Genomic DNA, 11,002 nt, shown 5'->3' on the forward strand with positions numbered 1-11,002 from the left:
ATCCCATATATGTCTTATAGTTAAAGTTTAAATATCGGTAAAAATGTCGAGGTTTCATTTTCATAGAAATATCATTAAAATGTGGACGGTGAATATTTATATAAAAGTTAGAAAAATAAAAAAAATCAAAAAAATTAACCGTCTTCTATTAAATAAGTTAAAAATAGTTGCTATTAATATTATGGTATATATTAGTGACATATATTTCTCATATTTTATCGATTCTTTTTTGTAATATAATGGAAATGTCAATTTACCCCTTATGTCGATGTTGAACCCATTGATACATGAAAATGTCGATATGTCGATAGATATTTAATACCATATTGTTTACAGTACTAAAATAATATCATAAATTCTCTTTTTATACTTTATGATTTATTGGAAAAAACGTCAACTTGAACATAGCTCAATTTGTTAAGATATTATCTTCAATCAGTTGTGTGTTCGAACCTTCCCATCGAGATGTTATACATGAATATATATATATATATATAAACAGTAGAAACCACCACTGATTAATTTTTTTTCCCTTGTAAAAAAGGCACCTCCATGATGTTGCCACGTGGAGCCCACATCAGGCTTGAATGGATAACCACACAGCAGATCAGAACCCCATCATCATCAGACACAAACAGACCAATCAGCACAACACATGAAAAAAACAGCCTATAAATAAGAACCCAAAGTTCCCATTTTTCAATTTAGGAGAGACACAACAAGCTGCCACCTTCTTGAAGTGTTCTTCTTCCTCAGCTCTAAATTTCTTTCTTCTTCTTCTTTTTTTTTTTTTCATTTTTCTTTTTAATTCTCCTTTTCTTCAATTTCCCCTCTTTTTTCCTCTCACTAGAAATTAAGAATTTACTGAGAAAAAAGGATATAGAGAGAGAGAAATGGAAGGAAAAGGAAATGGAATTGCCAATTTTGTTGAGGGAGCACAGCCTTACATCGCCATGATCTCTCTCCAATTTGGCTATGCCGGAATGAACATCATCACCAAGGTCGCTCTCAACCGTGGTATGAGTCACTACGTCCTCGTCACCTATCGGCAGACGTTTGCCACCGTCGCACTCGCTCCGTTTGCCTTCTTCCTCGAAAGGTACTTCTCGGTTAACAGTGAAAACAATCCTTCTGTAAGCACTTTTCTAGAAGAAGCGTGATTTAACTACATTGCGCCTAAAAACAAATAACTAGCATTTTCAAAATCGTTTTTTATTATCTAACCACGAGCTAAAACACCTTTTTTTTCTTCGGTAAGCCCTTCCAAACTCAACTTCGCTTATAGCATGTTTGGGAGTACTTTTCAAATGAGTGGTTTTTAGTCCTCGTACGACTTTGATTAGGAGCATTTATGCCTCTAGATGCTTTGAATTCAATGAATACATTACTCTACAAATACTTTTTAAAAAGCATTTTTTAGTCCTCCAAAGCGCTTTTACAAATCACTTCAAAGAAATATAATAATTCTAAATGAGAAATTACTTTTTTTGCAACGACAAAAGTACCTTTAACCCTTCTATCGTATTTTTTTCAGTTTTACTTGGCTTTACGAGGATACTCAACTTTCTCACCTTATTTTCTGTTTGGGGTTTGGATTTTCTTTGCAGGAAAGTGAGACCCAAGATTACATTCCCTCTGTTCATGCAGATTTTGCTTCTGGGTCTGTTAGGGTTAGTGCAAAAGTTTAATCTTTTTTATTCAGATTTGTATGATCAGTACTTCTCCTTGAGTAATTTGGTTTAAAAAGTTGTTCTTGTTTTTCTTTGATCTCTTGTTTTTCAGACCAGTGATTGATCAAAACTTCTATTATGCTGGTTTAAAGCTCACTTCTCCAACCTTCTCTTGTGCCATGAGCAATATGCTTCCTGCAATGACATTCATCTTGGCTCTTCTTTGTAGGTAAATAACAACGAATAAGATATTATTATTCACTTTGAAATTAAACCCGAAAAAAGAAATTTATTATTTAACTTCGGCCGAAAACTTATATGATAAGTTATTAATATTCATGGGGTTGCATCTCAAAACCAATTGACAATGAGAGAGGAGTAGTAGATGTCTATTATAAACCTATATAAGGTCCCTTCTTTTATCAATGTGGGATCTTTAACAATAACCTCATCTTTTCTTTTTTGGCTTCGCCTTTATCCGTATGAATTTGCTTTATTACAACTCGACGAAACTAAATCATAGCGAACTTGCTTTCGAACTCTATCTCAAAACCGCGTACGTAGATAAACTTGTACCCATGAATTTACTTTTGATCTCCATGTGAAGTGATGTGGATGGGAGATTATTATTTTTCCCACCAAAACCCCTTTAAAGTTGAAGAAATTAAACACAACTTTCTTATTGATAATGAAGGTATTATTATAATTTTGAAAGAGGTGATTAATAATTTGTTGTGACAATTGGAAAATGATGTGTTTATATAGAATGGAGAAGTTGGAGATGAAGAAAGTGAAGTGCCAAGCCAAGGTGGTGGGAACAATGGTGACAGTGGGTGGAGCCATATTGATGACTTTATACAAAGGGAATGTCATAAGCTTCTTCTGGTCTCACCATTATCTTCACTCTTCTGCTTCCATGGAAAGCACTTATCAAGATTGGGTCAAGGGCTCCATTCTCCTCCTCTTTGCTAATCTTGCTTGGGCTTCATTCTTCATCTTTCAGGTAAGTCGTCGTAGGTTTAAATACTATTTTGATCTTCAAATTTTCACTAATGTCAATCGTTAAATTTCCGTTCTATCTAAATTTCGATAGCAGATCTGGTTCACGTAAGTTCAAACATAAGTGATCATAAGTTTGTGGGTGACGCGTATAGGTTTCTATCAAATACTCAAAAGAAATGTAATGTAATGACTAAATGATCTTTTCTATGCAAAATTAAAGGAATAGAACAAAAACCTGGTCGAGATTGAAAATTTAGGAAACGAAGTAGGATTTAGGGTGTGTTTGAGAGTGATTTTGGCATTTTTCCATTGCGAAAATCACACTACCCTTTTTATTTATCATAATTGATTTTAGGAAAGGAGTTTTAAGGTATCACTCGAATGATGATTTTGGAAAATCAATTATAGTTAAATCTTTTTTTTTTTTTCAAAATCACTCATTCTACCATCACTCTCAAACACACCCTTAAACTATTATCTTTTAAAATATAAGATTTGATATAGACTTAAAAAAATAAGTGCTGAATTCTAAGCCTAATACCATAGCTTAGAATAGAAATTCGCACCATCCCACGTAAGATACCTATCAAATACTCTATAGAGGTGTAATATAAGGACTAGAATGAAATATTTGAAAGTATAAGGACCCGGTCGGGATAAATGTAGAAACTTAAGACTCAAAATAGCTAGGATTTAAACTATTGTTTCATTTTCATGCGGTAAAAGAAAAAAGTTGTAAAATTTGGAATGTTATTTGGTCCATCACAGGCAATGACACTAAAGAAGTACACAGCTCATCTTTCACTCACCACTCTTGTGTGCTTCTTGGGGACTCTTCAATCCATGGCTGTCACTTTTGTAATGGAAAACAACAAATCTTCTGTTTGGACCATTGGGTGGGACATGAATCTTCTTGCTGCTGTCTATGCTGTAAGAATATAATCTCTCTTTTCTTTTTCTTCTTTTCCTGGGACGAAATTTATAGTTTTACGATTCGAACACTTCATCGGACCATTCAACCGATAGGAGTAACAGGCGGTGTGTACAATGGACAGAAACATAGTCGCTCTCTTAGACGAAAAGCAAATGAGTGTAATGTTTTGAATCAACTTTAATTTCAGGGAATAGTTTCATCAAGCATTGCTTACTATGTCCAAGGGATGATTATGCAGAAGAGAGGGCCTGTGTTTGTCACTGCCTTTACCCCTATGATAATGATCATTGTAGCCATTATGGGCTCTTTCATGCTCGCCGAGAAGATCTATATCGGACGGTTAGTTTTCGTCTCTCTCATTAAATCGCTGTTGAACTTAAAGTTTATGGTAAATTTAATCTTTTATTCATATTCTTGACACTATTGGTGTGAACTTGGAAATTAATATACAACCCAACAAGTGATGTATCAAATGTTAATTGAGGAGAAAAAGAAAGATCGAACGTAGGACGACATTCTAATGTGATACTACCATATAAAATTACCACTAAACCTATTTGGTTATGGTTCAAGCAAGAAGTGGAGTGAGAATTTGAATTCAAAAGTTTAAACCATTAGATTATAGTAAATTTGGGGTTAGATTACAAGTTTGATCCTTGAACTTTGTCTAATAAATCTTTGAATTTTTAAAAAGTAATAAGTTTATAAACTTTTTCTAAAACGTGTCTAATAGGTTCTTGAATTTAAAACCTATCTAATAATTATTGAACTTTCAATGTTATGTCTAATAAAATCTTTGAATTTTAAAAAGTGTCTAAATATTAATTAAAACACATTTCTTAAATTTGTGAGATACATTTATTAGATAAATAATAAAAATTTATAAATTTATTAAACATGATAGCTCATTACTAAACTTATAATCTCATATCAAAATTTACTCTTTTATTTATATTGTTAATACTTCCCTTGCTTATTTACTAGTACTGTACTAAATTTTGATCACCACTAAAAAAATTGATTAGGCTCCTTCTTTCTTTTTTCTAAATACAGAAAAAATATTTCTACTTAAACATTTCTCCTTCCATGTTAAAAATTTAACTGCGTTCAGCACAAAATAAGCATCTTAATTTGCAACGGTTCATCATCCGACAACATATTAAATCACCGTTAAACCTTAAAACTTTAAACCGATACATTACCGTAATTTAATCTCGAAAGATTTTTGGTTTTTGTTTTGTGCAGTGTTGTTGGAGGTGTTCTAATGGTGGTGGGGCTGTACTCAGTGCTGTGGGGGAAGTACAGAGATTACAAAGATCAGAAGGAAGCAGTTCTAGAAGAGGCCGCCATTGTTGAGCCAGTGAAGCTCATTATTTGTGAAGCAAAAGTTGGGAAGAAATTGGCAACTGTAGTTGAAGAAGAAGAAGAAGAAGAAGAAGAAAAACCGACATCATCATCATTAAACGACATCGAAATGCAAAGGAACGACACAACATCCATTGTCGGAATTAGTGTTTCAATATTGCCATCTCCTCCTCCACCCATTATTGTTATTGCTATGCAAAAAGCACCACCAAAAGCTTGAACATTGATACAATTTTTTTTTACCCAAAAAAAAAGAACTTTTGAAAAGAAAGAAAGAGAGAGAGAGAGAATAAAAGTTGGAAATGCCTTTGAAGAGTGGGAGAGAAAAGGAAGGATTTTTTTTTTTCTTTTCTTTTTTTGTTTTAGTTTTAGTTTTAGTTTTTCCTCTCTCTCTTTTAAGAGAAAAAAAATAGGGTTATTGTAGATTTGATTATAAGTAATTAATTAACCATAGACTGTTTTGTTTCATTTAAATTATTTTGATTAAATGTTTAAGAACGGACGAATCTAGAAATTGACGTCAAAGGTGTAAATACATATAAATATAATAGGGTAGATCAAATTTAAATACATATAAATATAATGGGATAGATCAAATTTAACTCTTAATTTGTCACGATGTGTCAATTTTTAATTTTTAATTTTGGTTGATTTTGACATCACATAGTGCTATCAAATTAAGAAAATAAAGAATCGATGTGGATGTCGATATGTATTTAATTTAAAGAATTTGATTCATTATTGAATAAAAGTTTATTGAAATTGAAAAGAATTCTTTTAAAAGATTAAACCAGTTTCATGCATATGTTTTATGTTTTTTTCCCCCTTGCTTATTGCTTTTCTTCTAGGACAAACAAGTTTTTAAGCTTAATTAGTTGTTGTTACTAAAATAAATGTGGTCTGTGTATCTCATCTATTTATCTATGTTAAGATATACTGATGTAAAAATTGATCTATCAATTCAAGAAAAATGAAAACAATTATTGAAATCAACTTTTATGACCAAAACCAATTGAAACTCATCATTAGCTAACTAATTGAAAATATATAGGATTAGTCTGATAAATATATCTAATATCCTCAGGTTTATAATTAAAAGCAGGTTATCTAGAAAAGATCGTTTTGATCTCGATCTCAATCTAAATACATTTCTTCAAGAGACTTGTTTGGTATATAGAGCGTGTCTTTTTGAAAAAACGTGGTTGCTTTAAAACGATAATGAATTGTGAAAGAGATATACATCAAACTAAAAAATTTTATGTGAAAAAAAGACCGCAAAAAGAACGTCTAAAATAACACGTCTCTACAAAGGGAAAAAACATCCAATATACTTCTCAAAACATACTTCTACACATTTTCAAAAAGAACATACTCGGATTAACACAAGTCAATTGTGTACCAAACAACATGTCATAACAATAAAACTACCCATTTACTAAGAAATTTCAAAATCTATACATTCTTTTAATCCACACTTGGATCAATTTCGCATGTGGGAGGTGAGGTCGTGAGCCACGTGGGCCGAGTTCAATAGTCAAAATTGACAACGAGCTCCCAAGTTGGCGTAGTGGACTTAGCCCCTTGTAGATAAACCATACCCGAGCCCTTCAGAAGCAAGCTCTAATGTCATAGGATACTATATCAAGAGTAAGGAGTAGGTCACCTACTTGAGAAACAGTTTTACAGTCTGATAATATGGGTAAGTGCCCACTTATCTCCTAAAAGTACACCCTCATTCCACTTAATCAGGTATGCAATTTTGTCTGAAGATGAACTGTCTAGCTCGAACTCAAACTAACCTGAACTTTGAAGTTCTTTTCCTATTTTTGCAGGTCTTCTCTCTCTAGCTCGCTCTGCAATAACTCGCCAGAGTTCATTTCACGTTGATCCTCAACACTTGACAGAAATTAGCATCAACAGCATATAACTTCTATTCAACTACAGTTAATTTAACTAACATATTTTATATAAGATTTTCCTTTTGCTCCTAAAGATATATGATCTTCTTCCATGTATATATTTTGTGTGTATATATAAAAAAAACAAGAGTAAAAATCAAAACATATGGTGGAAAAAAATATTTTTCTCCCCAACATATCCATATGCCAAAATGGAAGTGTGACAACCACATGCCTCCATTAACAAACAAAAGGCAAATTTGCAAAGTAAAAGAAGATTATAATTTTCATTTTTCATTACATCACCTTCTCAACTTTTGGAGAGATATATATGGTTAGTCTACATGGAAATCACTAGCATATTAAGGATTTGGGGCATTTCAAAGCATTTGTGCAATGTCTATTCTCCACATTATGCTTTGTTTTCTCACCTATGCTTTGTCTTCAAGCCACATATTCATTATCATTTTCTAACCAAAAAAAACAAAACAAAACAAAACATACCCAACTCACAATTAGAGAGTGTCATACCCCACCATGTCCCTCTCGAATAATTTTATTAGACAAGACGATCACCTAATCCTATATGATACCCACTTCGAGATTAGAAAACTCGTAGAATACTTAATATATCTTAACTGAAAACTCGTAGAATACTTAATATATCTTAACTAGATAGTTACCTTAATTTGAATCCACTGTACTGTCGAATCCCATGTTTGGATTTGATGCTCGTTTGAACTTGTTGGGCTCTAATATCATATTAATATTTATGGGGTTCGATCACCAAATTAATTGGCAATGAGAGAAGTAGCCAATGTCTGTTATAAACCTTTGTAAGGTCTCTTTTCTTTTCAACGTAGAATCCTTAAGAAATCGAACTCTTGCAATAATTATTTGTTGTTAACAAACCAATCCTATATATGAATTTCAAATAGTTGTTGTTGTCAATTGGATACATAGGGAACATTTGAAACGCATATGCATAATGTTCACTCAATTATTCCTCAAAATGTCACAAGTATATATTCTTCATTCATGTTCTTTTTCTTTTATTTGTAGCATCGACTCAATTTTGTCACTAATATATGAGTCCAAATAATCATTCGCACTATATACTACTTTTTGGAGGAAAAAAAACATCATGTGGAAATAGTATAACTGATTTTTGGGTTTAACAACTTGTAAAGATCTATTATTCACCTGAACATCCTTCTAAAGTTTTTGTGTTTTTCATACTACAATTAGTTTGTGATCTTTTAATAAATATTTGCAACACACGTATATAATTTGAAAAATGTGTTAAAAAAGTAAACATATGGACATGTCAAATATGATAAAGTTCATAATGATTGTAATATACTTAAAATATATATATTTATAGAATACACAAAATATGGAAATGAGAATTCGAACTCACGATCATTTAGACATACATAGGTGCCTTAACCCATTGAGCTATGTTCGGATTGACATTTCAATATTCGAACTCAATGACCTCTTAGTCAAAGATAAATGCCAATTGTTGTTCAACTAAACTCAAGATTGACATAAAATATCATAATTAAAGTTAGTAATGATGAAATGCCCCATTTGAATCATCAACATTCATTTCATATAAAAACTTTTGACAGTTGATTCCCCACCCACATTAAAAAAAAAAAAAAAACCACCTTTTGTTTTCAAAATTATATATTTTGAAGAAAATAACATCATAAATTGTGAAAAAAAAGTAAAGAAAATAAAATTTAAAGAATAATATTTCAAACACATCTTTTCATCGAATTTTTAATTTAAAAAGCACTATACTACTTTATTTAATATTCCATAACAATATTGAAGATTTTTCTCTACTCTTAATTTTATGATGAGTAAAATTCATGAAACGAACATAAAATTTAATCGAAAAAATGTATAAAAACGATATCAAAGATATATACCATACCTTTACTAATTGACCTAGAGGATCTTCTCTAAATTCATCTATAAAGTATGTATATATATATATATATAGGAAAATACCGCTTAAATTCTTCTTTTTAACAGGTAGGAATAATAGTTCGAAAGATCGAGAATAAATGCATTAGCTAGCTAAGTTATGTGCCTCAGTTACATTTAATATTTATAAAACAATAGAAATAGGTTATTAAATATATATTAATAATTCAAAAATTTTATGTAAGGGCAAGGCAAAGAATTTATTCCCTATTCCTATTCCCAAAAATTAAATATAAGGAGAGACTTTTTCTGTCCTTATACTCAACTTCATGTTAAATAGTGATTTTCGACATTCCGATAACTTCCTATTTCTGAACAAACATCATGTACAAAGTTATTCTATCTTGTTATCATCTAGTGTGTTTGTTACCAAATGACCAATTTATTAATAAAGAAGACGAGATTGTCGTCCTTCCCTCCAAAAAAGTATTCAAACCTTGACGAGTCTCAACCAACCGACTAGGCCAACAAGCTACACGATATTTCGATAAAAACGAGGTCATTGTTTGTGTCAAAATTTCAACGATCACAACAACATTAACTTTTACAATTCATGGCAGCATAAGCATGGCTCAAGACATGCAACTCATCTTCCACTCCTACAATATTCAACTAATTGTGTATTCTGTTGTTACCTTCAGCAGCAATCCATATGGGAGAACATGCATGGTCTTCAGTTACCTGCCATCCAAAAACAAGCAAACATTTGATGAGGAACATTCATAGAAAGCAATTTTGCAACACGATACTCGATTCTAATAATACACCATGATCGCAGATTCACAACTATAGTTTGCATTTTGAGTCATGTTCTCTTCTCCTCGTTTGAATACCTTTACAAATACATCAACTTAGTTTTAGAATTTAGATGTTAGCTATCTAGTTAAATAGTAACACAAAACCTAATGTATGCATGGAAGTTGATGTGACAGTTTGATACGTGATATGCTTGCATATAGACGATAAACTAAAACAACACGTACGATTCTACATTAGTAAGATCTGATTTTCATCTCTCTAAGAGATCCAATATTGTTCCTCAAAGTGGCAGTTCACACAAGGTGTCTTTATACTACTTGTTCAAAAACATCAAAGATAGAGAAAGAGAGACAGCTTTCTCCAATCCATGCCAAGAAAGGATGATACCACAAAACATGATCCTAGTCTTTAACCCTCTCCTTAGTCCTTTATACATAATACACCACTAGAGGAAAAGGCAAAGAGAAACAACCTTCTAGTCTCTAGATGGTATGTATGGTGTTAAATGACCCAAATCAATCTATGATGCTCCCAAAAAATTAGCATGAGCTCCATTCTCGGAAGCGGAATCGCAATGATCTCAAAACCAAGAATACCCAACAAACGATACTTCATGGGACTCTACAATGAGCGCCATCGACAATAGTTAACTCAAACCATAACAACAATCGTATACCAAAAAGTCCTGGATTCTAGGGAGAACTGGCACAACCATTAGCCAAATGGATAAGTTTTCTATGAATCAAATTCTCTATGCCCAAAAAATGAGAATTTTGCATCGGCATTTTGTGACTTGGTAGCCCAACACTCAGAATTCTAGAAAAGAAAGATAAATAAAAGTTATTCTACCCTGTTTATAGAAAAGAAGACTTTTCTCCATAAAGAAAGCTTCTTTGTACAGAGGGTTTGAATACGGCTGACAAGCTTCAAAAGGAAGTTCCCTAGGTGGTAGCTTTCTCCCTCCATATGCTACCTTTGCTATAAAGAAGCTGAGACCTTAAACCATTTGTTTATCTTCTGCCCCTTTGCATAATTTGCGTGGTCCTCCCTCTTTGAGGTCTTTGATCTGGCGATTTGTCTTCTGGAGAAGGTGTATGTGTGGCTTTTGGAGTACCTTGGGAGTTTTTTGGCTAGGAGGCAAAGCTAACGTCTTATCAAGTTGTGATGTGAGGGCTAACTTTTGAAGATGGGTTGTCTGCCTAGATTTTTAATGGAGTAGTGTACAACATACTACCTCTTGGTGGTGTACAAACCACAAGAAATTCTTTTGTAATTATAGCCTCATCATGAGCTGATTGGAAGACATTGATCCTATAGCTCTTGTTTGGATGGGAGTTCTCTCTTTTCCCGACCCCTAGGCTATATATATATTTTTT

The 11,002-nt window shown here is 32.4% G+C and overlaps 1 protein-coding gene across 1 annotated transcript; it reads left to right on the top strand.

The window, feature by feature from the left end:
* Positions 1 to 707: 707 nt before the first annotated feature.
* Positions 708 to 5,439, top strand: LOC111021737 (WAT1-related protein At5g07050). Its single transcript, XM_022298772.2, has 7 exons — positions 708 to 1,099; positions 1,608 to 1,670; positions 1,783 to 1,899; positions 2,436 to 2,673; positions 3,441 to 3,602; positions 3,794 to 3,945; positions 4,852 to 5,439. The coding sequence occupies exons 1-7, from the start codon at positions 894 to 896 to the stop codon at positions 5,189 to 5,191; spliced, it is 1,278 nt and encodes a 425-aa protein (XP_022154464.1). The 5' UTR covers positions 708 to 893; the 3' UTR covers positions 5,192 to 5,439.
* The last annotated feature ends 5,563 nt before the right edge of the window (positions 5,440 to 11,002 follow it).

This window comes from Momordica charantia (genome assembly GCF_013281855.1).
Source record: "Momordica charantia cultivar OHB3-1 chromosome 1 unlocalized genomic scaffold, Mcharantia_2.0 BLBB01000001.1, whole genome shotgun sequence".
Classification (NCBI taxonomy): domain Eukaryota; kingdom Viridiplantae; phylum Streptophyta; class Magnoliopsida; order Cucurbitales; family Cucurbitaceae; genus Momordica; species Momordica charantia.

What these genes read in the sequence shown, in the direction of transcription:
- LOC111021737 (XM_022298772.2), top strand. Translation starts at nt 894, where the DNA reads ATGGAAGGAAAAGGAAATGGAATTGCCAATTTTGTTGAGGGAGCACAG. An exon ending in CTTCATTCTTCATCTTTCAG is followed by an intron (nt 2,674 to 3,440) that starts GTAAGTCGTCGT and finishes GGTCCATCACAG; the next exon opens with GCAATGACACTAAAGAAGTA. An exon ending in GAGAAGATCTATATCGGACG is followed by an intron (nt 3,946 to 4,851) that starts GTTAGTTTTCGT and finishes TGTTTTGTGCAG; the next exon opens with TGTTGTTGGAGGTGTTCTAA.